We start from the raw sequence: 27,079 nt of genomic DNA on the forward strand, positions 1-27,079 counted from the left end.
GCGAGTTTAGGCGGCCCCGGAATCTGATTGAAATTTAATAGCAGGCGAGGAATCTGAATAAACATACATATAATACAGCTTGCGGGGGAAAGCCGTGGGTGAGGCCCAGTGCATGGCGGTCCGGCGGCGGACTTGGTCCTCCACAGGTGTGTGGCTGAGGGGCGGTGGGAGCCGCGCTGAGCCGTTCATGAGGGAGTCCATCTCCTTCTTCGGGATCCTATTGTTGGCATTCTGGGGGAGAAAGAGGCTCTCCCAAGGAGCACCCCTTTCGTCTCTTGCTCCCTAGCTGCTCCCCCCGTCGTGTGCCTCTCCCGCTTCCTTTCCTCGCACCCAGATCTCTGCCCTACGGCTAAGGATGCCTCACTTTCTCCTGCTGAGAGAGAGCTCTTGTATCTTAGCAGCCGTGTTAAGACTCCAAGCTCTTTCTAGAAGTCATGAGGAGATGTACCTGCTGAATTTCTGTCTGACATGCAGTTGTTAAAAGCACAGGAGCTATGCGGGGGGGGGGGGCACTGGCATAGCAACTAGCCTTGCTAATTTTTTCCCCATGGTTAGGGCAGGGCTCTTAGAAGCAAAATGTGAGATCTTTTTCCTGTCAGTGCACTGGGAAAAGATTCAGCCTTTTGCATATTATGTAGATGTAAGTACGGGAGCTCTGCCCGAAAGAAAGAAATGGAAACTATTCCTAACAGAACTTCTAGTCGAAGACTGCCTGATTTTCTTCTCTTCTTTGCTGTGCTTCTGTAAAAATCATCTGTTTAGTCTGTGTCTGCATCCCCTTATCTAAATGGACCCTCCAATGGTACTTCTGGAATTTATTGTAAACGCCTCCAGCTTTGATCCTGGTTGGTTCCTCAACAGTGTCATCTAGGAAATGCATTGTACCTTGTATCTTCCCGTTGTTTAGAGTATCCCTTCAGACACAACAGGTTCCTTCACTCTTTATGCTGTTGCCTCCCTTTTACTTCACTAAAGCTTTAATCATAAATTAACCTTGAATGTGTTTCAGACAAATATTGCTGAACTTAAAAACAAAAATAAACCTAAAATGAAATTATGCTGGTGCAAGATTTATTCCGCTCACCTTAGTACACAGAAAATGTTCTGAAAATGTTCCTGTTCCCATCCCTTTATTATATCAAGAAGCTCTACATGCAATCTGTAAGAAAAAATTGCAAAAGATGTAAGCCATACACTTTCTGTACATTTAGTCCTGCAATGGTACATCTTTCTAATAGTTGGCCCAGCTTTTGTACTCCTAATGAATATCCTGTTTCTCTACCTATGCATGCAGAAATTCAGTTTCTCTTCTTGGCATTTCCTGTTAAACCTATCTCAGGTGGCAGGAGTGAGGAAAACTTTACTTAGATCTGGCCTTGACAAATTTTCCTTGGTTTTCAGAGCCAGCCCAAAAATTTAGGAGCTAGACTCATTTTTCAGCTTTCAGTATCTCAAAAGCTAATTAGACTTTGGCCTAATTTTTCATAATTCTGTTATTGTTTTAAAAATCCCCATTTCATTGATATTGGAGCCAGTGTGGAAAACAAATGGTTGAGAAACGAATTAATCTACCCTTTATATTTCCACTAATAACTGTGTTGAGAGATGCTACAATAAAATGATTGCTGGAAATTCTAGGTGCCACAATGAAATTTCTAGGTCCAATGGTGACCTGATGTCTGGGATTTGTTGAGGCCTAACCTAGATATTGGATAGCAGTAGAATAGACTGTTCTGAGTAAGACAGACCAATTGTCCAACTCTATGAAAGACACTTTGCATGTTGGGTTGTCAACCCTGTCTCCACATTTATACATCAGCAGAGAATAACTAGAGTTTCTTATTTCTGAATGTTAAAACCAGTTATACATAGCTGCCATATTGATCAGTATCTATTGGAGTTGTGTTATAACATATAATGAAAATCTACATGGGAGGCAGCCACTGGTGTTTTGAAATGATGATCAGCAGTTTAGATAGCTATTGGTGTAACAAAATGCTTGTTAATTTTTCAGTGTCAAAGAAGAGCTCTGGTCTTATTAGTTGTACACTCATCCCTTTGAGTTTTGCTATTAAAGTTCTCTGACTATTCTTGCATGTTTCATGCTTGAAGATATCCAAGATGCTTATGTGATTAAAGGAGTCTTAGATATTTTTTTTAAATCGAGGAATTCCTTTAATTTTTTTTGTTTGTATCCATTTTGTAATGGCTAGGTAAATAGGCTCCTAATTGTAAATTAATCAAGTTGCACTCTAAAAGATGTATCACTTCAAGGTTTTCCCCCACTAAGCTAATTGCATTTCATTTAGATATTTATACCCCACTCTTCTTCCCAGAAGGGACCTAAAGCAGCATACAACATCATTCTCCCCTCCGTCATCTTATCCTCACAACAGTCCTGTGAGGTAGATAATGGTGAGGTCACTCAGTGAGCCTCTATTATAGAGTACAGATTTGAACCCAGGTTGAATAATGAATAATTTCAAGCCAGCTGTCAATAGTACAAACTAGGCCCCAAGGAGAGCTAAACAGAAAAACTAGATCAGTGGTTGGTTCTGGGCAGCAACAGCTATTAAAAATGGTGTGTCATGAGATAAAAATACCAGGGAAATGTTTTTTTGGAGAAGGGGAATATGTTGCTGCACACAGAGCCTTGTGCCGCCACAAAAGAATACTTAGAGATTCCTTCTACATTAGCACTATTATAACTGTTCCAGTAGAGATAAATGTAGGCAGCATCATGTCAAGCTCATGACATCTTCATAAATATGACTTGCTGGTTTCATCCCCCCTCCCTGCCATTTCCAACTCACGCAGAATAGAATTGTAGCTTAAAACTAACTCCGGTTGCCCGCAACATACAAATGCAACTGTGTGGCTTAACCAGAGCTAATCTCCCCTGCTCCCCACCCCAATTAGAATTCTAAGTTTGGATGAACCCTGGTTTAGAATCCTGGCTTGGATGAGTGGAGACTAATTCCAGTTAAGTTGCCTTTGTATGTCACAGGTAACCAGAGTTAGAGTTAAAGCAAGATGTCTTCATCATGCTCCATTTGAGAGGGGAGGTATGAGATGTAAATGCAGGCTCGGCAACAAGCTGGCTTTGTGCACATTAAATATTAGTTTAATGTTGGCTTGACGTGATACTTGAATGTCACCTTGAAGTATCAATTGTTGGACTAGAACTAGGCCTTATTTGTTAGTTGGAACTCTTTGATAACGTGAACCAAGGTTAAAATGTAGTTTAAGCTTTAGACATGGTTTTGTCTTGCGTTGCAGAAGTAACTTTTCTTGTCCCACCAGAACACTCAAAGCATGTGATGACCTCAGACCCTGGTCTCTTTCTTTTTTCAGTGTTAAAATGAAGCACAGAGTGGGCTTGGGATCGCCTGATCCGCTCTTGTTCCCTGTTTTTTGATTTGCTGATCAAATGTGAAACTTGTATGCTTATCACAGAAGAATGGAAACTCTCAACACTTAGGTAAGGTAAACTACTCTAGTGGTAGTGCTTGTTGTTGGTTTGGTCAAAGAATCTAGCTCTGTTGGATCCTTAATTGGGGAGTTTCAAACACTAGCTTTGCTTAAATTACGGAAAGGCATTTTTAGATTACACCAGTGGCATTTTTTTTTCTTTTACTTACCCCCAAAACTAGAAAAGTTCACTATGGCCGCAATCCTAGGAATACTTTCCTGGGAGTAGGCCTCATTGAATAAAATGGAATTTACTTCCAAGAACACTTTCTTAGTATAATGGCTAAAAGCCATTTATAGACTTATAGACCCATCCTCTATGAATTTGTCTGATCCTTTTCACCAAATTGGACTACTTCCTGGTTTATGTTCATGGTAAGAAGAAGTGGGAAGAAGATAAATATAATTTGACATTTGTATTTTAGTACTATAACAAAAAAGGAAAGCCTTTTGTGTTGAATTCGTGTCTGAGAAGCAACATCAGAGCAAAATGGAAAACTTGGGACTGCAGACAATGACTCTCTCCGATGGGACAACAGCTTATGTTCAGCAGGATGCCCATGGTGAGTCATGTTAGGGCTGTTGTGTCTCTTGAAATGAGTAAGGGAGGTTGAGTCAAATTAGAGACGATATATGTAATGCTCAGTGCATTACATACGTGTGATGGGAACGTAACGTAGTTCAAAATACATTATTAGGCTGATTTTTCTAGATTTTTCTATGCATTTATTAGGCATAACGCCTTCCTCAGGTAAAAAACAAAGGAGAAAACTGACACACAGCAATAATTGCTTTGAGAGAATTGGGGAACTTGGAAAAGATTTATCTGTTGGTCAGAGGTAAGTAATAAAACAGATAATACTAATCTTATTTCACTATCCATGCTTTTTATCTATTCAGAGCTCTTCAACGCTAATTATTCTGTTTTAATTTATATCAGATTCTTGCTGTTTCATTATGGTTTATTTCTGAGTTAATTGCAGATTAGTCAATTCATACTAATCTAGAAGGCTGCCAAAAGACTGGTGTGAATCCCATGGGAATGAAATTCCATGAACTTGCAAAACAGATAGCAGAATCTGAATATTTTATTTTCCATGCTTTATTTTAGAGGAGAAGGCTTTATGTAGGTACTTATATAGGCAGTAACATTATTTGCATCGCAAAAGAGCAGGCATATATTTTCTCTCCTCGAACAGGGACTCAAAGTGTGATACGGGTGTTCTATGTGGAGGGCTGTATGCAGGGCCAAAGATTTTTTGCTTTTTTCTACCCTGCCGCCACCCCCCGCAGAAGGAGGTATTATGCAAATCAGGCTTTAACAGACTTATGTGTGGTGTAGTGGTTAGAGTGTCAGACTGGGATCTGGTAGACCCAGGTTGGGATCCCCGCTATGCCATGGAAGCTTGTTGGGTGTCTTTGGGTCAGTCGCATATTCTCAGCCTAACCTAACTCACAGGGTTGTTAGCATAAAATAGAGGAGAACTCTGTAATGGGGCCCCATTAGAGAGGACAGGGTATAAATCAATAAATAATAAAATGTTTGTCTTGGGATGAATGATGGAGAAGAACATACCTGTTTATACATCATCTAAAGACTTTTTGTCCAGGTCACAGTCAAACTAGGTATGGGTGTGCGTGTCTCCGAATTCTTTACATTTCTGTTAGTAGCAGCTGATTGGGGAGGAGGTTGGATTAGAACTGAGGCACTGGGAAGGTAAAGGTAAAGGTAGTCCCCTGTGCAAGTGCCAAGTCATTACTGACCCATAGGGGGATGTTGCATCACGACGTTTTCTTGTTAGACTTTTTATGGGGTGGTTGCCATTGCCTTCCCCAGTCATCTACACTTTACCCCCAGGAAACTGGGTACTCATTTTAACGACCTCGGAAGGATGGAAGGCTGAGTCAACCTTGAGCTGGCTACCTGAACCTGGCTTCCGCCAGGATCAAACTCAGGTCGTGAGCAGAGCTTGGACTGCAGTAATGCAGCTTGCCACTCTGTGCCACAGGGCTCTTAGATTGAGGCACTGGGAAAGTTTTCTCTTATTTTGAGGAGGGAAGAAATTATTTATATTGGGAAAATGGTGTATGGGAAAATTCACAATCCAACACAATCATACTTGCAGCTTCTGTTAATAGAAATATAACATGTCATCTAACTTACCTTCAGTGTTTGAATTGGGCCTCTGCTTTGCCTTTCCACTTCATGTTGTACCACCAAGAGGCAGAGTTCGGCATGGAACTGTACGGCATTGCTCAACAGTCAATAGTGGAAGAAAACAGAAACCTACTTCCACTAGTCTTCCATAAGACAAAGCTCTTGTCTATTATCTTGTTTAATGTATTTTAAAATCTTCATGGATGTCTAACTGCTAATATACTGGATTATGCTTTGGTTCAAGAATGAAAAGATTTCCCACCCCCCAAAATTAGGTAAATTTCACTTCCTTGTTTAAATGATTAAAAATGCATATGTAATTGATTACTAGATTAATAGCAATATCTTTTGTTGGCAGAAGTGTTCTGAATTTCTAATCTAAATATAAATTGGGTTTTCAAACTCTTTTCATCACTTTTATTTTGTAGCATAGGCTGTAATACTGTACACACTGATGTTAAATTTAGCAGGACTGACTGAAGTCTGATTAAATCTGCAATATTTAGTTTCACATGAGCACTTGACTTTGTAATTGTCAGCCTTTTATAAGATTTATCAGCCAATGGTTAGTCAAGTGTTCACTCCTTTTACCTTGTAAGACTTTTCAATAGTTCATTTTCTTTTAAACTTTTTCAGAAGAAAAATTAATTGAAGGACAATTGATTGAACTTGAGGATGGATCCACAGCTTTTATCCAGCAAGTAACTTTGCCAAAAGGTGAGGTAGCAGGAGGAATTGCTGCAGGGGAAGACGGAGAGGTTTAAATGGCCTAGAAACAAGCCAAGCTGAGCAGTCCCTTTGGGACTGTAAGGCAGCACTAGATGGGCTGTTCAGCTGAGACGCAGTCAGCAGAGCTAACAATGAGCACTGGCTCATTCATTGCCTCTGGTGTGGTAGGAAGCAGTGGATGAGTTGACACCAATCACTGTAGTAGCTGAAGGGCTGAGCCAAGGGACAACCAGTGGAGGTCTGTTATTTTCTCCTTTGCCTTTAGTAGGCTGCTTCTGGGTACCAGTCTGGATACGTCAGTTTGTTACTTTACTTCATTAGGCGAGTATTTAATCACACGAATGCCTGTTGTAAATCCTTTAGGTGAAAATTGTCATCTGTGGCAGTAACATAGTGCTTGACAGTAGACTCTGAATTGTTTGGTATGTTCCAGGTGATGACTAGAATCATACAGATATATAAGTGATTGATGGGGTTCTGGTATAAGGTGATTCTCATGTGACCATTACACAGTGGGCAGTGTATTTGTTGTATGGATATGTCCATGCTCAGATTGATGGTGGAGTGAAAGTTGTTTGAGTCCTGGTGGAATCTCTTGAGAGATTCCCTCTCACATGCTCAGATGATGAAAATGGCATTGAATCCCAAGTTCAGGAGATGAATTAATGGGAAGGAGCTGAGGACACATTGTTCCGTCAGTCATGAGAATATTTGCATGCTGTGGTGCCATGCAATATCTCATGGCTGTGCCGCTGATCTGAAAGTACAAGCTGTAGCCCAATCTGGAGTAGTTGTGGATGACAACAAAATGACAAAAATTGGTAGCAAGGTCTGCTGTGATATTATCAGGGATAGTGCAAGCCATGCATCTGATGAAGTGAGCTCTGACTCATTGGAAATTATGCTGGAATACATTTTGTTAGTCTTTAAGGTGCCTCTGGATTCCTGTTTTATTGTTCTGAAACAGACAAAGATAGCTGTCTCTCTGGAATTATCCACATCGTCTTCAACTTTCATTCCAAGCTCACTGTATGTAATAGTATGCACTAAGAGACTGTAGAGGCATGATAGAGTTTCTTGTGTAAATTATTGCAATTCAGTCTGATAAATTCCACAACTCAACTTGAATGACCTAAATATCTGATCTGACAACCATATAACAGTTTCGTTAGATTGAGCTGGTAGAATTCTGAACTGTACTGCTTTGGACTGCAGGTACTATTGGATATATTATGAGTTTCACCACTCCCATGTAAAGTCTTTTTTTCATGTAATAAATTAACATATCAAGGATAAGCTAGATCAGCAATGTAGAGATCCCTTTAACATGTCAGGTCTGACTATGTTCCTTGTATGATCTAACCAAACAGACTCCATTTTAATCCTGTCAGTGTTTTAAGCTCTTCTTTTGCAGGTGACAAGCAGCCCAGTAACAGTTATCTCAAAGAAGAGGAATATTATGACTACAGCCCTTCCAGCCTTGGGAAAGTTTCAATCTCTCAGCTTCAAGCCGTTTGTTTTGAGAACTATGGGGGGAGGATGGGACTTGCTGGGCTTTGCTATTCTGTACCTTAACTTTTGCCTGTCATTCGTAACAATACCTGTGTACCAGCCAAGATATTGCATCTTGGTCAGTGGACTGTAATGGTTGTTTATATTCAGTAAAATCTTTTGAAACCAATGGACTCATGTCTAATTGCAAGAGATAGGCTGGATTGCAACTTTTAGGAAGCCACAGTCTGACAAACATGACAGAGCATTTAAAAATTTGATTCTTCAGTCAAAAGAGGCACAGTTCAGAATTCTACCATCTCGTTCTGCCGGATGTGTAGAATAGTTTTGGTAGGAAGTTTAATTTATGCATTTATTAAAAGATGGCACTTTTTAAAAAAATGTTTCTCTCATTGAGCTGACATGGAGTCACCTGGTCGTAGCAGGAGCAGCTATGGGTTCTTGTCTAGTGAGACTTGTTCACATTCCTTTGCATAACAAACTGATCACATTGACTTGGCACCAGAGGTTAATTTTCTAAATTGTATTTGTGTGTTCCTGTTTGCCTTGTAGAGTCTGTCACATTTGAAGATGGTCAACCAGTTGCATTGGAAGATGGCACCATGGCTTTTATACACCATGCACCCCAAGGTAGCTGTTAGTCTCTTATTTTCTTTCTTTGAACGATGTTCATTAGGTGAAGTAATGCAGAGGCTGGTCTCTAAGAAATGTGATCATAGCAGTGTGTGTATATATGTGGGTCTTTGTTTCCCCCCCCAGAACATTACATCTCCTTAATTAGACATTTATTTACTTCAGTTATTTTTATATCACCTCTTCTGTATTCAAAAAAGTTTACAAGCCTACAGATTACATTGACATAATACAATAATGTAGTTTTAGCAGTAGAAAGGGTATCATGAAGCTTGAGAATCCTGGAGATGGAAGGGATCCTTTATGCCATCTACTCCTACTCAGTGCAGGAAATCCAAAACATGCCTGGAAGATGGTTGTTCAGCCTACACTAGAATCCAACTTGTTTGAAGACCCCCCAGAAAGGGAGAGCTACCTCACTCCCTATAACTGGTTTCATATCTGAGCCAAAATTTTCTCATCTGTGAAGATGTGCTTGTACCACTGTGGTTCAAAGTCATGGTGATTAACTTACAGCAAAGATAGTCTGCCAGTATACCATAGAATATGGTATCCAGAATGAAAATCTGTTACTTGCCTGCTCTGGAAAAATAGAGCACCACAATAAAGTCTCATCTCTCAAGGGGTAGGTGAAATCATTATATGGACCCCTTTATCTATATGTGTATATGCCTGTTTGTTTTATTTGTTGTGTTTATGTACCACTGGTCTGCCAAAGCATTCACAGTAGCTTGCAGTTTCAAATATTTAAAGCACAGAAGAGGAACAGAACAATAAACAAGCAGGATTCTCACAGGGTTTTGGTGATCCTCTACAGCTGATGAGACCCTGTCCCGGGCATCATTTCTCTTGCTTTACCCTCTGCTTGCAGAAGTTTTTAATTGGTCCACAGGAGATGTGGGAGGGAATGTCTCAGCTGGACTCTATCAGACCACTGATGGTCTTTTCAAGAAATGATATGAGCTACCTGGTCCAAGCATCATATTTCTCACGCCGTATCCCATTTGTGTGAAAATATTAACTGATCTCATTATATGTGAGGTTGGTTTTTAGGTCTTTAGCTTACCCTAGCTTAAACAGTACTCTGCAAGCCTGGAGGGGCATTTCACGTAAGTATCTCCTCTAAATACATTTGGGCTCTGTTCCCACCACTGTAAAATGGCTGGTGGGGCAAGGGCGGTAGCTGATAGTTCAATCCCAAGTGTTGTTTGCTGTCTTTCAAGGATGGGAAAGCTGAGGTTCTTTTTGGCTGCTTGTTACCATCTATGTGAGAACCTTCCACCATGCTATCTCTCTCTATATAGAGAGGGATTGATGTTTTTCACTTTTAAATCTGTAGTCATAAATTAGAAATGGAGGTCCAGTAGTATAGAAAGGTTGAATTTTGAACTGCAGTTAAGATTCTGCCATTGATGCTCTTAACTCTTCATCTCTTACCAGCACTTAAATGGTCAAGAGGTAGATAAGTAGCAGTTAGAGCTGACATGTGCTACTACAGTGTTTGTGGTCCCCTCCAGAGGGTTATGACCCCAACACCCTGGAAGCAATCCAGCTGGAAGATGGATCCACAGCCTTCATACACCATCCTGTTTCTTTGCCAACAAGCAGCACCATCCTGGCAGTACAAGCAGATGTGCAGCTGGAGGGATTGACTGTAGAGGAGAAAAATGTTGCCTTTGATCTTGAAGCCATTACTGTCCTCAAGGAGTATGCCAGTCAGGTGAAGATACACTGCTTCTTCCATTGTCTGTTGGTTCTTGAAAGCAGTCTTGCTTCTAAACCAGAGTGGTGTAGTGGTTACTGTGTCAGACTAGGATTTGGGAAACCCAGGTTCAGTTGCCAGGCTGGGTGACCTTGGATCGGTCAGACACTCTCAGCCTAACATATCTCACAAGGTCGTTGTGAGGATACGTTAGGAGAGAGGAGAATGATGTAAGCCACTCTGAGTTTCCATTGGGGAGAAAGCTTAGGTATAAATGAAGTAAATAATACAACAGGGTGGGATTCAAATAATCACTCATCCTAATGCCCCTGTATAACAGTTTCAATGGAGAATTGCTCCAGCCTGACAGTTAAGATCCTCCACAAGCTGTTCTATCTGTGACCTTACCTGCAGAGGAGGTAAGGTGGGTGGTGGTGAGAGACAGTGCTTTTTTGGTGATGATGTCTCACCTTTGGATGCTCTCCCTTTCAAGCTTGCCTGGTGTCTACCTTACTTTTCTTCGGGCCAGGCCAAAACATTTTTCTCAATTCAGGCTCTTAACTAACGGATTCAAGCTTTTTTAGCTGTTCTAACCCAAGAACTGTTTTATCAATATCATTTCAGACTGCTCAGTTTATTTTATGTACTTTGGTGCCCTGGCTCCTTTTTATGTGCTTGCGTTTTATTTTATTGATTTGGCTTGTTTCATGATTTGTTTTTATTTACTTGTTAGCTGTGAGCTGTCTCGAGCAGGTCTGGCATACAAATTTTCTAAATAAGTTAAAAATGGGACTGGCATAAATGCTAAGTGAGATTCCTGTATGGATATTGTATGGATATTCTTAAATGTTGCTATCACAGATACATTTTTTTCTTAAGGCCATTGGTTAGATGATAAATTAATTGATAGAATCATAGAGCTGAAAGGGACCCCAGGAGTCATCTAGTCCAACCGCCTGCACAGTGCAGGAAATTCACAGCTCTCCCCCTTACTCCCTCAGTGGCCTCTGGCCAGAGGAAGGCAAACAACCTCTAAGATTACTGGCCAATCTGGCCTGGAGGAACATTCCTTCTTGATACCAAAATATCAATCAGCATTACTTAGGCATATAAGAAAGGGCTGCAAGAGTCACACACTGACTCATCACTTCCTGTCCTCCCTCTCATGATCTGCCTAAATTCATTGCTGACAGGTGGCCATCCAGGCTCTTCTTAAAAACTTCCAAAAAAAGGACAGCTCACCACCTTCTGAGGAAGCCCACTGAAGAACCACTCTGTCAGGAAGTTCTCCATAACATTTAGTCAAAAACAATTTTTATTTTAATTTTAACGTATTGGTTCTGGTCCGACCCTCTGGAGCAACAGAAAACAACTCCACTTCATCCTCTGTGTGACAACCCTTCAAATATTTGCAGGTGGCTATCATATCACCTCTCAGTTATCTCCTCCCCAAACACCTTCAACATTTCCTCATAGGACTTGGTCTTCAGACCATCTTCATAGCCCTCCTTTGGACATGTTCCAGCTTGTCAACATCCTTAAACTGCAATGACCAAAACTGATCACTGTACGCCAAATAAGGTCTAACAAGAGCAGATACACATACTGAGCTTATAGTTCAAGGCCTAGAACACTTTCAACTCGTTTGTGTACTATTCATGTTTAACATAGTTCAGCTTTGTGTTCTGTGAAGAACTATGAGAGGCAATATACCATTTAAGTTTGGATTAATTGCTTTTATGTTTTATTTTGAATGTGAGTGTGCATCTGTAACTTTTTACTTTCTAATCTTTTGGATTGTAGTAGCATAGTGGAACCCACTAAGAGCTATCCTTTCAGCTTCCCCCAGTGCTCTTAGTTTGTTGCCTAAACACAAGAGCAGCTCCATATTTAGAAAAGAAGATAATTTGTAATGTTTGGGTTCATAATGGCAGTACTTTTAATTCACCCAAGAGCCAAATCAAAAGAAACGATCTCATAGATAAATGGTGATTAAGGCAGACTACGGTAGCATGAATTATCAAGCCTGTAATATCATCATTTGTTGCAACATGGCACAGCTGTGAGATCAGAGCGGCTGTGTTGATTTTGGAACCTAACTGATGGTACTTCATCTTACTTACAATGATCATTTTATCAAACACTGTATGCTGTTGTATCCATAGTCTTCCTAAAAATAATATCCAGCATTTACATGACAATTTAGAACAGGCAAAACAGTTCACATACATTATCTTAATAACCCTTACAGTAGGTTTGCAAGGTTGGTCAAGTATTGAGAAGATAAGAGAGAATGGCTTGCTGAAGGTTAGGTACAGTTTGAACCACAGGCTTCCAAGTGCATAGCTCAGTCCCTTATGGTGAAGCTGCACTTCATTTCCACAATAAAGGTATAGACCAGATAGGAAAAGTCCTAACTCCTCTGCAACTGCATACTGCATCCATGTGGCAAATGGAAGTTTTCAAAAAGATGTCAGGTCTGTTGTTGCAACCTGCATATAGGCTTTATTTGAGTTAATTGGTGTTTGCAGGGATATGTAGAAGAAGAGGGAATGTCTAACACTTGCCACTTTCAGACCCGTGATTTTCACAGTGTTCTTTCACAAGTTTGCTCTTCAGAATAATACATTTCCAATTCCTTAACTCCTGAGAAAGTTGACATGTCTGTTGTGAATTAAATATGGGATTATGTGAATCAAAAGATAATTCGTGTTTACTTTTGTTTATCTGATCTTTAATTTTTGCTAACATGTTGATCTGTTAATTATCTGAATATTCTATCTTCAGAGTATTTTTTATTTTTACCTTTAACAGCCTGCTGAGGTAGGCCACTGTTATTCCCATTTTACAGATCAGCAGCTTGAGCTGAGGAGTGAAGCTATACTGAGCAGATATTGAACCTTGTTCCCTGTTGACAGCATGTTCACTAGACCATGTTGGTTCATGTGTTTGCTTTTTTTCGTGGCCTTTTGTAGTTTGTATACTTTGGCTTTGGATACTCTCAAGCATGCCAATCCGTCCTGAAAGTAAATTGTCTGGATTGTTAATTGTCAGCATGTTGGTAAAAATGAAACTCATATGATTTCACTAGCTTCTCAAAGACCAGTTGCATTTTGTATGGCTGAAATGAGATTCCATGTGTGAGACTGTAACGTAGGAGTAATTAGTTAAAAAACACTTTAAAATATTATGCTTACACAAAGGAATGCAATGATTCTGCAGAGAGAAATATCAAAATTCTTAGCTCGTGTGAATACTATGTCATTCTTTTCCCTAAGATTTTCTTTTTTACCGAATAATGGTTGCTGTCAAGTAGAATTGCAGTTACCTGCCTAGGATTGTACAAAAGGTTGGTGTATAAATTGTTGATCTTGAACCCAGGAGAGTGCCACCAACTAAGAATGACTTTAGTCATTGCCATTGTTACAGGTTTCCCATCTGTAAAATAACAGGGACCTACATCACACAGTAAGTCTGAAAATGAGCAAGGTAAATACTGGTAAAGCAATCCTAGACTCCTGACTCCAGTTTTGTTTTTTGTTAGCAGTATGACTCCAGTGCCAGTATAGGTTATATTATCAGGCAACTTATTTTTGGAGAAGGGATATCTGCATTTGCAGGATTCCTTCAAGTTTCATTTCTTTGTGTTGCTTAACAGGGCTTCCAGGAAGAAGTTCAGACCAATGGGAAGGGATCGCTGATTGCCAGCAGAGGCTATCGTTGTGGGTACCAAGGTTGTGGCCGCCTCTATAGCACAGCTCACCATTTGAGGGTGAGCTCTCATGACTCACAAGTCTTCAGCTTATTTTAGGTTCCTAATACTGCCCTCCAGAAGGCTGAAAGCTGTGCTGTTGCCTGCTGGGGGAGTGGGGTGTGACATTGCATGAACACTTCGGAAAGCTTGCACCAGGATTCTAGGACATTTCTCCTGACCCCAGAGAAAAGGTCGCTAGGAGACTTTATGCAACGTTATAGAGGTTTCACTAAAATTATCACTGTCTTCCTAGGTGGTGTATGTTAAAAAGAGTATACTAGGGGCATTCAAAATGAGCTGCAAGATTTGTTAATTTATTTATAGTCCACCTCTCTTGCTGACACTTGAGGTGCATTACAAAATATAAAAACAATGCAGTCAGATGGCATAAGATCAGAATATAGTTTGAATTTCTTTTTCATATCATACCAGATCGAACATGCAATATTTGAAACTTTTTTCAGTGTAATCTGCACAACTCCCTGCAGTTATTCGAATATTGATTGAATAGGCTATAAAGATCTGGCAACTGGCTTTAATATTAAACTGCAAGAGGTGGAATGAAAGAGCCAAGTAGAACTAGGTGAGAGCAAAAGAAAGTTAAAATTAAAAAAATCTGGCATGATACCTGAAAGTTGTAGACACCCACCACCTTCTTCTCACCATATACATAAATCCCCATGCATTCATTTGGATACCAGCTCATTTTATGACTTTGTGTTGGATTTAAATGATTGTAAAGCACTTGGGAAGCTAGTTTGACTGCAAAGTATGAATATCATTATCTTCAATAAGTTCATAGTAATACACAGCAGCTCAGCAGTGGGCTATCTTTAATAAGTGTGCTAAAGAATAAAGCTTAAGATTGAACTCAGTGTTACAGAGAACCCAGGTCTTCTACTCAGAATGGTAGCCCTGTATTGAGAACACACACACACTCTGCTCATAGCCATGGGAACCATGATGATGGGTCGAGGCAGAGAAATGCACATCAGAATGGTGTTGCAACATAGGATACATTAAACTAAATGTTACAGTTTGTATGGAAATGAGTCAGCAGCTGTCAAAAATAGTAGCCTTTTGTCATGTGTAATATGTAGCTGTGCCCTAAGTTTAGACAGAGCAAAGGTACACACATCGTAAGTAGATCATGTTGAACTTTATTTGTTGTTTTGAGCTACTGTATAACATATTGTTTGGGGAGTACACCTCTTAAGTCCTGATTTGTACGAACCTTACAAGCATCTTGTCATGTTAGAGTCTTTCTCCCTTCACCTCTAGATTCCATAATGGAACTACTCCATTCTGTTCATCTGAGTTTTGGCTTCATCTTTGTTTCCTACAGGTACATGAGCGGGTTCATACAGGTGTTCGGCCATACAGATGTGATTTCTCAAGTTGTGGGAAAGCCTTTGCTACAGGTAGTTTTTACAGGTCATTTATTCTGACACTGTAACACGTAAAGAAAGGCAAAAGAGTTGTTTTCCACTTGCAAGAGGAGGGAGGATTTTTGCCAATTCCCCCAACCTCTGACTACAGACCCCCCCACACACACTTTATCCCCCCTCCCACTGTTCCCAGGGGTCCCCATGCCAAAGGTGGAGCATTTCATAGAATGATAGAGTTGGAAGGAGCCTTATAGACCATCTAGTCCAATTCCTTGCCCTATGCAGGAACAGCCTAAAGCATCCCCAACAAGTATCTGTCCATCCATTCCTTGAAGACTGCCAAGGAGGGGAGAATCCACCACATCCCTAGGCAGCCAATTTCACTACTGAATTACTCTTAACATGAAGTTTTTCCTAATGTTCAGCCGGTACCTTCCCTCCTTATGTAGTTTAAACCCATTGTTTCAAATCCTATCCTCTGTTGCCAACAGGAATAGCGCCCTTCCGTCCCCTAAGTGACAGCCTTTTAAATACTTAAGGAGAGCAATCAATCCTCCCCTCAGCCTCCTCTTCTCCAAACTGAACATTCCCAGGTCTCTTAGTCTTACCTCATAGGGCTCAGTCTCCAGGCCCCTGATCATCCTGGTTGCTCTCCTCTGCACCCTTTCCAGTTTGTCCACATCCTTTCAGAGTGTTTAGTGAGCTACAGCAGGAGGGTTAGAGTATATGTGCCCTTTCCACTGGCAATGATGCATGGAGATGTGAAGGCCCATGGAAAAAGTAGAAAAGTTCAGGAAAAGCACTTTTTCCCTGTTTTTTCCCCAAGGACTTCCCCTTCCCCACCCACATTTTTTGAATTGAAAAATTAGAAAATTTGTGGGAGACCTTAAAAAAAACTTCCTATGAAATGTTTTTCTTTTAGAGTGAGTAAAGTGCTTAAAGTAAAGTTCTCAAAACTTATAGTATGAAAAAATCTGAGGACTTTTTCATTTTTTCCAGTGGAAAAATTGGCAATTTTGAGAGACCATTGGAAAAAAACTCCTATGAAATATTTTCTCTTTGGAAATGAATAAAACCTTGTCCTACAAAGCATGTCACTCATTCCAAATGTATAGGGTAAAAAATGACTCAAAAATTTCTCAATTTTTCCAGTGGAAATGTTGGGGGGGGGTACAGAAAAAAACCTTTTATACTGTAGATATATACAATAGTTTCAAGAAGACTTCGTTTAAATGTAAATAGCGTGGCAACAATATTAATTGTTGGCAAAGTTATTAGAGTTTAGTGTTTTTAGTTTTATAAAGTTTAGCTTGATATCCAAATATTTTGTCAGTGCTGCCTTCTGTGATTCTTTGAGAAAGCTTCCATCCAAATAATATACTTTCTTTCCTTTGTTACGGAATTTGTTTTCTACCTTGAACTTTTATTTTTTCCTAATTCTCAGGCAGCAAAAATTAAAGATACATGTGCTATGGCAGCAAAGAGTTTAGCAGTTTGCAACTCTTTCTGTAGTACTGGATATTCTTAAAAGTTTTCTTAATAAAATGGAGATATTTATATTTTAAAATTCCATAAATATGACAAACTCAGTAGGGTCAGTGTTGGTTAATTATTGAATGAGAGACCACCAAGGAAGACCAGGCTTGCCACATAGAGGCAGGCAATGTCAAAACACATCTGTTAGCCTCTTACCTTGAAAACCCCAGCTGGGGTCGCCATAAGTCAGCTGCAACTTGATGGCACTTTATAAATGCACACACAGTCACGCCTGCAGAAAATTACCTTTGGTCTCAGTTCCCCTTATGTGCAGTTTCACAGACCTGAAGCTATTGAGCCTGGAGATATGATAAAATCGATATATATTATCTATCTTAGAGCTTCAGGTGACTTAAGGATTCCAAGCCTTCTGATTGGAAGGAAATCTTTTTAGCATTGGTGTGCTGCATCTTGGAAAGATTTTCTGTCACTGAACCACTGTTGAAGTGGTATGGTTCTAACCTCACACTTTTTTTTTTTTTGAAAAATTTTTTATTGGGTTAGAATCCATTATTTTTACATTACATTCAATTATCCCCAGTTTTTCATTTCTAACCCCCTCCCTTTCCCCCCCTTTTATTGACTTCCAACAGCTTTCCAACCCCTTGTCCCTTTTCCCTTACTTCTATTTGATTCCTCTATCTAAAACAAATATATATTCTCCTTTATTCTAAGCAGTACATCCTTAACTATTTTTAATATTCTATACCCAAACTGTAAGTCCTTATTTCCATCTTGGATAAACAATTTATCCCAATTTCTATAATTCAAATATTTCTATAAACCATAAACCATGTAAATCATACATTCATTTAAGTCAAACAATTTAACTTATACTCCATATATTGCTGTCTTCTTATAATAATTCAATATAATTCAATATAACTCTCATCATATAGTCAATCAATTTGACTCATCTTTATCCTTAGACATTCAGTTTGGTGCATTATACAGATCTTACCAAAGAAAGAAAATATTATTGGTTACTCAATCCTTATATTTAATCCTTATAGTTAATTATTTTCTATCAATGTTCTATTTGTTAACCTTCATATATCTATATATATATATCCATCTATTAATATAACTGCTTATAGATTCGCTTTTATCTCATCTCCCCCCCGGTAAAGTCACCCTCCTCTGCACTTTATTATACATCAGTAGTTCTCAAACTGCCACAGTTTTCCTCCCACCTCCCATTTCTTCTCCAAATATTGTTTCAGCTTCTCCCAATCTGTGTTAAACTGCCCTGAGTCCAGATTTCTCAGTTTTCTTGTCATCTTGTCCATTTCAGCCATATACAGCAATTTATAAATCCAATCTTCAGTGGTTGGCACTTCTTGTACTTTCCATTTTTGCGCATACAAAAGTCTAGCCGCTGCCGTCATATAAAATATCAATGTCCTATGATGGGCTGGAATTCCCTCCATTCCCAAGTTTAGTAGCAGGAGTTCTGGGTTCTTATTAATTTGAAATTGTAAAATTTCACTCATTTCCCTTATTATTTCCCCCCAGTACTGCCTAGCTACCTCACACGACCACCACATATGATAGAGGGAGCCCTCATGCTTCCTACATTTCCAGCATTTATTAGACATGTTCAAATTCCCTAGCGCAATCTTCTTTGGTGTCATGTACCAACGATAAATCATTTTGTAAATGTTCTCTTTAATGCTAGTACATGTCATTGTCTTCATTGTAGTCTTCCACAAGTATTCCCATGCCTCCATTGTTATTTCTTTGTTAAAATTTATAGCCCATTTCACCATTTGTGTTTTAACTGTCTCATCCTCAGTATACCATTTCAACAGTACTTGGTATACCTTAGATATTCTTTTCTTATCTTCTTTAAGAAGGGTCTGCTCTAGTTCCGAATTCTCTATTCGTATACCTCCCTTTACAGAGTCCGAATTATATAAGTCTCTGATCTGTCTATACTGGAACCAATCGTAATGAGGTGATAGTTCCTCTTGCGTCTTTATTCTGAGTTTAGATAGTTCAATTCTAGTTATTTCTTTATAAGTTAAACATTGTTGTTCATTATCAACAGCTCTCGGGTCTATCACCTCATATGGAACTACCCACAAAGGAGTTCCTTCTTGTAGATAAATTCTGTACTTCTTCCAGATTGTATATAGACTTCTCCGTATAAAATGATGCAGGAACATCGAGTTGACCTTTACTTTGTCGTGCCATAGGTATGCGTGCCATCCAAATATTTTTTTGTATCCCTCTAGGGCTAATAATTTGAAAACCCCAGCTGGGGTCGCCATAAGTCAGCTGCAACTTGATGGCACTTTATAAATGCACACACAGTCACGCCTGCAGAAATTACCTTTGGTCTCAGTTCCCCTTATGTGCAGTTTCACAGACCTGAAGCTATTGAGCCTGGAGATATGATAAAATCGATATATATTATCTATCTTAGAGCTTCAGGTGACTTAAGGATTCCAAGCCTTCTGATTGGAAGGAAATCTTTTTAGCATTGGTGTGCTGCATCTTGGAAAGATTTTCTGTCACTGAACCACTGTTGAAGTGGTATGGTTCTAACCTCACACTTTTTATCTTGCAGGATATAGTCTGAAAAATCATGTGAGAATCCATACAGGTGAGAAGCCATATAAATGTCCAGAGGACATATGCAACAAAGCCTTCAAGACATCTGGAGACTTGCAAAAACACATCCGGACACACACAGGTCTGTGTGCTCTAGTTTAGGGCTCACCAGAAACTAAATGGTAAAAGAAAAATAACGTAGTTATATATTTCACAAAAGGCAAAAAAGTTATGTAACTTTTCCAGCTTTTGTATTCGACAAGAGTATTTTGGTCTTCTAAACTGCATACCAGTACTAAGTTAATGTGTATACTGCTGTTTTGTTTAACTTCATTGGCCTAGTGAATTTACGTACCAGCTGTAATGGAGATGAAAAGCATTTGCATGTGTCCATACCAACATGGCATTCATACAGTTAGCGTTGCTTTGGTTCCTGAAGGAAATAAATCTGCCCTGAACTTTTTAGTTTACCTATTTAAGGATGACCTCTGTCTGTTCCCTCTGTTGAAGGTGAGCGTCCCTTCAGCTGCCCTTTCGAAGGATGTGGCCGCTCTTTCACCACCTCCAATATACGCAAGGTCCATATCCGGACACACACTGGTGAACGGCCATATATGTGTCCTGAGCCCAACTGCGGGAGAGGGTTCACTAGTGCCACCAACTACAAGAACCACATGCGAATCCATACAGGTAAATGTGGGCAAACAGAGATCTGCTTTTCTGGAACATTAGTCTCTGGTTGTGTCATACACTTTGTTGGTTGCTTTCAGCTGGTCAACTTTGTAGATAACTTGTAGCTGGGTCTGCAGAATCAGTTTGGAAGCAAAGCATGCTGGGCTTGCTGAACTGAAACAGCATTGGGAAGAGTAAAGATGGCCTGAACTTCAAATCTGCCTCTGTTGGAGCAGGATTGGAAATTCTCCCCCATTAACTGCTTAAAGTATCTTTATACCATGAAGCAAAAGTCCTGTTTCTCTGTATATGCATCTTTTTCTGCTCCAGGAGAAAAGCCATATGCATGCACTGTACCAGGTTGTGGGAAATGCTTCACAGAATATTCTAGCCTCTACAAACACCATGTGGTTCACACACATTGCAAGCCATACACCTGCAGTACCTGTGGCAAAACCTATCGGCAGACCTCTACACTGGCCATGCACAAGCGCACCACACACGGGGAGCTGGAAGCTACAGAGGAGAGTGAACAAGCCCTCTATGAGCAACAGATGAAAGGTGGGCTGGCACCAGACTCAACCATGAGGACAGGCCTTACAGTCAGGGGTCTGCAGCTTCCCAACTCTTCCCTATGCAGCCCTGTGTTGCCCAAGTCTTCTATTTTCCATTTTGCCTGTTTGGCTTATCTTCAGAGATTTTGACAAAAGTCTAAAGGCCATTTGATGAACACACCTGCTCAGTAGGTTGGCTCCACTGAATCTTCTTTCCTTGTTTTCTCAGATGAAGCTGTTGATAAGAATCCATTGCAATTTCAGCATGTTACTCTTTTGAAGGTGAAAGCTGAAGAGCAGGAGGATAGCAAGCCTATTCCGCGGCTGTTGTGTCTGAAGATGTAACAGAGCAGGTATGAGGAGTGATGGGGTCTTCATCCCATTGGGAAACAATCCAGGGAGGTGGTCATCTGGGGCGGGTTGTTACTCAAGGTAGGTATGATAAAATTATTTTTATTGTAATATTTACTTTGAAAACATCGTAGTCCTAAAACTGCACCAGTATATCTGCCTCCAGTCATCATTTTGTGACGATATGCTAGCATAGGAATTTTTAAGCCCTATGCCTAAATACTTAGTTGCTGGCACAAGTGATAGAATCAGGGTCTGTTGGCGTTTGGAGCTTGGATGAGCAGGCTGTAGCATCTCTTCTATATGAACCAGATGCTTATTGAAATGCTTGAACATCTCTTAATCCAAATCTACCTTCAGATCACAACAGTTTGGTTATGCAAGGTAGATTTGCCCCTGCTGTAGTTGTGCAGCATCAAAAACTCTTTATCACAACCAGAACCCAGGATTGCACACTTTCTTTTCCCTGCTGTGAGTCTGATTCATGCATGCATATTTTCCACTGTATGCATGATGATTGTGAACTTGTGAACTTACTCCATAGGAAAATTACCACATTTGCTGTGATGTGAGAAGGCATGTAATCTCTGCATGATAGTCTATTTACATATGCATGGTAAATTTGAGTGAAGGTCTTACCTGTGAACCAGCACATTGTCACATTACTTTATTTCTCATACTCAAAACTAAAATATCCCTTTAGCTCTTTTAGACCTAGCATTAATTTTATTTTTAATTATAGTCCATGAATGATGGGCTTGCATTTAAGAAGGGAGTCAGGAATGGCTTGTCATATATGTCTGTTGGCTGCTTTTCTCAGGTTAGTCTGTCCCATGAAGACCTTCAGGCATTTGGCAATGCTGTCACCATGGTGACAGAGGCTGGAACAGTGCCCCAGGAAGGGATTTCATCAGCAGGCACAAACACTGTGACTGTGGTCAGCACAAATGGGGCTGAGATATATCCGGTATAGGTTGCTTCAAAATATCCCTTTGGAAAGTATTCTAGGGAAGCACTTTTTTCAGCATAGCCAGTTATAATGCCATAATACTTTTCAGATGACAGTTGTAGCAGTGCTAGCAACTGCTAATGGCCCTCTTTTGCAGTTCAAGTACAGTATTTTGTTTAGATTCGTCTGACCCTTGCAGACTCAGGAGCCTAGGGGTTATACTGGATCCAGCATTATTACTAGAAAAACAAGTTAAGGCAGTGGCAAAAAATGCTTACTACAACCTCACTCTAGCCTGGAAGATGGCTTCTTATCTTGACACGGCTGACCTGGCCACTTGGATCCATCAGGCTTGACTATTGTAATGCTCTATACATTGGCCTCCCATCTAAGTTAACTAGGAGGCTCCAATTAGTGCAAAATGCTGCAGCTTGACTGTTATTAGGAACGAGCAGGAGCATGAACATCACTCCCATCCTACAGTCACGCCATTGGCTACCCATCAGTTATCATGCTCAGTTCAAGGTATTGGTTATTACATACAAAGCTCTTCATGGCTTTAGTCCGGCATACTTACGGGACTGCCTCCCTCCCTATGTTCCTCTACGGCAGCTTTGCTCATCTGAACAGGGTCTCCTGCAGGTGCCAGGCTGCGCACAGGTGAACTCAGCAGCAGCCCGTACACGGGCTTTCTCTGTGGTGGCCCCTATCCTGTGGAATGACCTGCCTGAGGAAGTCAGAAGAGCCCCCATTCTCCTGGCTTTTCGTAAACAATGCAAAACCTAACTATTCAAAAAGGCTTTTTACTCAAACGGGAGGGCTGTATTGTAGGGAAGATGCTTTGCTAATGAGTTAGGAACCGTAGACTTCATCACTATATTGCCTTACATATTATCTGCTGCTTTAAATATGTACGCCTATGTACCACCAGTGCTCCATGTTGTCTAATGTCAGTCCTAGAACTGATTATGTTCTGCTTCAGTATATTTTCTTCTCTGTATTGGATTCTTGCTAATACTATGTCTTTTAAACTTGTCTCTATTTACCCTATGGCATTGTTTATGGAAATGTCCTTGATACTGTATTGAAGTGTACTTGATAGTGATTGTACTAATTTCATACTGTGTAATCTGCCTTGAGTCTCAGTGAGAAAGGCAGACTATAAATGACATAAATAAATAAATAGTCTTTCATTTGAAAAGAAGGCCTTCAAGGCATAGCTTTAAGAAGTTTAGGAATTACAAAGAAGCACCAAAGGATTTGTATTCTCTTTCTCTTGTTATTTAATTTAATTTTAATTTAATTTAATTTATTATATTTATATTCCGCCCTCCCTGCTTTCGCAGGCTCAGGGCGGATAACAAATACAAACATGTTTAAAAACATTTAAAAACATTAAATAATACATTTAAAAACATTTAAAAACATTAAATATAACAATTCATGCTGCCCAGTGGTTCATACATGCCTCTGTGTTTGCATAGGGGTGATGGTTTAACCCCCCCTTCACGGGGGGGGGGCGGGCACTGCCCGGCGTTAGCCATATGCCTGGCGGAATAGCTCTGTCTTACAGGCCCGGCGAAATGCAAGCAAATGCAAGCAAATGCAAGGACTTGCAGACTATTTCTGTTGTTGGCATGGGTCACTATTTATTTGTTTAGTGTATTTTTGTCTCACTTTTCTTCCCCACATGGACCAAAAGCAGCTTACAAAATTATACAAGACAGTATAAAAAACAAAGACTAAAAATTAGACAAGATATCCTGGGTTGATACCCATCAGGTGACTCCATCATGCCAATGCCCCAGTTTACGAGTCAAGGGCTCTTGCCCTTCAGTTCAGGCCCTGGCCACACCCAAGCTTTACGTACTTGCAGCAGAAGAAAAAAAATGCTCACACTAGGTATCTTATGCTAGCAGCCTTCTTCCTTCAATTCGTCATCCTGCTGCAAAAGTATGAATGATACTGCTTTTATTGTATTGTTTCTGAACTGTGCAATCTGCCTTGATTTTCAGTGAGAAATGTGGACTATAAACCAAGTTACGTAAATATTCTTTTACGAATTCCAAATTTGAAGTCACCAAATCAAAAGTAACCTTTTTGCTGGTGTTTGGATCACAGAACTAGTGCAGTTCTTCACTGAAGGCACTGGACTGTGACCTGGGAGGCCTAGGTTTAAAGCTTCACTTGACCAAGAAGCAGGGCCAAACATACCTCACAGCATTGTTGAGAGAACAAGAGGAAAGAGTTGTGTCCATGCCCCAGTGTCCTTGAAGGAGCAGTGGGAGAAGAATGGGTGGTTAGAAAAGAACATAAGAATATCCCTGTTGGATCAGACTAGAAATCCATTTAGTCCAGTCTCCTGTTTCGTACAGTGGCCAACCAGTTCTCTTAAGCCATTGTTCCTAGTAAGCATAACTGAAGATGCTATTTTTATTTTATCTCTTTTCCTTAAGTACCCTTTTTTATTTGGTAACCCGTTTTTCCCCCACCACAAAATTATTTCATTTACACATATTTACTAGGTTGTCTTCACTTCCTGCTTGAGCTACTTCTGCTTCCTCTTAGTTTTCTTCCAAATACAAATAGTGCATGCAATGACAGTTCATCTTATACAACAACTGTTGCTGGCTAAAAAAAAAATAGTTTGTTCACAAGCAAGCCAATGATTGCTAAGTTTCCATCTAAAGTTTGATTAAAAATAATTTTGCTTGGAAAATGATTTGTTGTGTTTTCTCCCTACCAGAAACAAAGGTGTTTGAACTTCCTGCTATGTCTAAGAACCTTTCAGGTAGTTCACACATTGGCTGACAGGTTTTCCTTAAGGATGAGCTGAATGTTTGGCGTTTAGAATTTTCAGTGTGAAAGGACATGTTCCAGTGAGGTTGCAAATGTCCCCCAATACTTTACCCGCTTTGCGCATAATCCTAGTTAGCTGCTGAACCAGTACCGTTTTCTGTCTTAAAATTATTGTTCTTTCTTTTCCTGCAAAAGTACAGCTGTCAATACAGCCAGTAAAACCTCTCTGCATGCTGATATCCATGGAGGCAAATGGAGCCAAGGTGAAGCAAGGGCTTCAGTGATGTCAGGGCATAGCTAGATCTTGTTGATGTTTGTACTTTTGGCAGGAACAGAAAGAACAACTTTAAAAGAAAAACTCTTCATCTTGTGCCAGTGAGTTCCAAAAGTTAAACATATAGTGTCTGAAGCAGTACTTTGTCTCTCCTGAATTTATTGCCCATCAGCTTTGTTAGGTGCCCTTCCTGGAATTCTAGCATTGTGGGGGTGGGACAGTTCTCTCTCTCCAGTTCTCAATACCTAGCATCATTTTATAAACCATTATTGTGTCTCCCCCTTAGTTGTTTTTTCTTTAAACTGAAAAGCCCCAAACTCTTTAGTCTGTCCTCATAAGGAAGGTGCAACACCTCCCTTTACTGTTGGGAGTGCTGGTTCAGCTCTAGTTGTCCAAGCAAAACATTATGTCAGGTTGTTGGAGCCCAGCAGTGTTAGTTGCCCCCATCCCCTCCTAGGTGGTAAATTTTTCCCAAGCTGTCAAGGTTCAGTTACTCTGCAAGTTTGCAGGAGTGATGTCCTATCTTTCACCTTTCAGCTTAAAAAGCAACAGAGGCTGGAGGATGCCATCAGCATGGCAACTGCTGCAATTCAAGAGGAGTCCACAATGCTTTTGACAGTCACGTCCAGTGATGGGTACTGAGACTTCATTCCAAGCAGGAGAGGAGCTCTGCAAGGATGTCAGCAGCGGCATGGATATTTGGAGACTTCAGTACTTCTGATTTGGAATCCAAATGATGGGTTACTCTGTCAGGAGGACCTGGACAGGGCCCCTGATTGTTGCTGAAGTTTGTCCAGCATGTAGGATAGACAAAAAGAACAAGTGATGGAGCCACATGGCATGTTGAAGAGACCTTGTTACTCAGTTGGTCTCTTCTCACTGCAACAATATACTTTAATGAACTCTTCAAGAAAGTCTCTCCTAGAACCTGTGCAGCATCCATCTCATCATTTTGGGTGTAAGCTCAGTACCTTTGTATTTCAGTGCTTGCTCCTTTGGAATAAAAAGCCTTCAAGAGATGCCATATGCTGGCTTACTTACAGTTTCGGCCATGGGAGTCGTTGAGCAATGCAGAGTTTCTGCTAAACAGTTTTTAGTGTTCAGGGCAGTTTTAGTGCTTGGTTGTCTAGGAAGAAGCTTTCTGCCCTTCCTTTCCATGACACACGAAGTAGGAAAAAGCAGCATGGTAGCAATTAAACACCATCCTACAGGGCTGGGTTTTCCTTCCATCGGGTTACATACAGCATTTCCAAGATGCTGGGAGATGGATGAATCTTAGTGGGATGGCTGCATTTCACACATTTTTCCCTACCCTCACATCAAGGTTTATTCCCAGCAACAGTGGAATAGACTGAATCATCCTTCAGGGACAAAGAGAGAGCTTAAAACATAAAGGCTTTTATTATGTGATGTTTGACTCCTTCAGTCTCTGCCACAGATGGTAGAAGGCTCCAATGTATATTTAATAAAAGCTTGAACTCAGAATACATTTTCTGTTTGTCACTGGTCGCTTGGGCTATAAACCAGTGTGAGCTGTGTTCCCTTCTGTTGTAATGCTCTGCTGCAAGAAGTTGTGCAGTCGTGACAATCAGGTATAATCCAGCATCTAACACTGATACTGTCGAAGGCTTTCACGGCCGGAGAACGATGGTTGTTGTGGATTTTCTGGGCTGTATAGCCGTGGTCTTGGCATTGTAGTTCCTGACGTTTCGCCAGCAGCTGTGGCTGGCATCTTCAGAGGTGTAGCACCAAAAGACAGAGATCACTGTGACACTGAGAGATCTCTGTCTTTTGGTGCTACACCTCTGAAGATGCCTGCCACAGCTGCTGGCGAAACGTCACGAACTACAATGCCAAGACCACGGCTATACAGCCCGGAAAATCCACAACAACCATCTAACACTGATATTTTGTGATATTACCATGCACAAGTTTATAGGTCTGTTGGGATCCTACTGGATCTGGAGGGTTTTGTCAGCTTAAGTTGGTTTGCCAACTGCATTTTTTCTTTGGAGAACCACAACCTGGCCACAGTAATCAT

The 27,079-nt window shown here is 40.4% G+C and overlaps 1 protein-coding gene across 8 annotated transcripts; it reads left to right on the plus strand.

Moving 5' to 3' along the window:
• On the plus strand, positions 1 to 26,057 carry ZNF76 (zinc finger protein 76). 8 transcript variants are annotated; one of them, XM_054980028.1, is made up of 13 exons: positions 1 to 146; positions 3,355 to 3,481; positions 3,897 to 4,034; positions 6,266 to 6,346; positions 8,423 to 8,500; positions 10,021 to 10,223; positions 13,864 to 13,977; positions 15,305 to 15,380; positions 19,456 to 19,581; positions 19,950 to 20,129; positions 20,442 to 20,672; positions 20,895 to 21,018; positions 25,576 to 26,057. In XM_054980028.1, exons 3-12 carry the CDS (start codon positions 3,962 to 3,964, stop codon positions 21,008 to 21,010), a joined length of 1,278 nt encoding a protein of 425 aa, XP_054836003.1. In that variant the 5' UTR covers positions 1 to 146; positions 3,355 to 3,481; positions 3,897 to 3,961; the 3' UTR covers positions 21,011 to 21,018; positions 25,576 to 26,057. The 8 variants fall into 8 exon arrangements, with proteins under 8 accessions (XP_054836003.1, XP_054836010.1, XP_054836002.1 ...); XM_054980035.1 differs by lacking the exon at positions 20,442 to 20,672; XM_054980027.1 differs by lacking the exon at positions 25,576 to 26,057 and having other exon boundaries at positions 20,442 to 20,987.
• Positions 26,058 to 27,079: the final 1,022 nt, after the last annotated feature.

The sequence above is a fragment of the Eublepharis macularius genome, chromosome 5 (assembly GCF_028583425.1).
Source record: "Eublepharis macularius isolate TG4126 chromosome 5, MPM_Emac_v1.0, whole genome shotgun sequence".
NCBI classification, from domain to species: domain Eukaryota; kingdom Metazoa; phylum Chordata; class Lepidosauria; order Squamata; family Eublepharidae; genus Eublepharis; species Eublepharis macularius.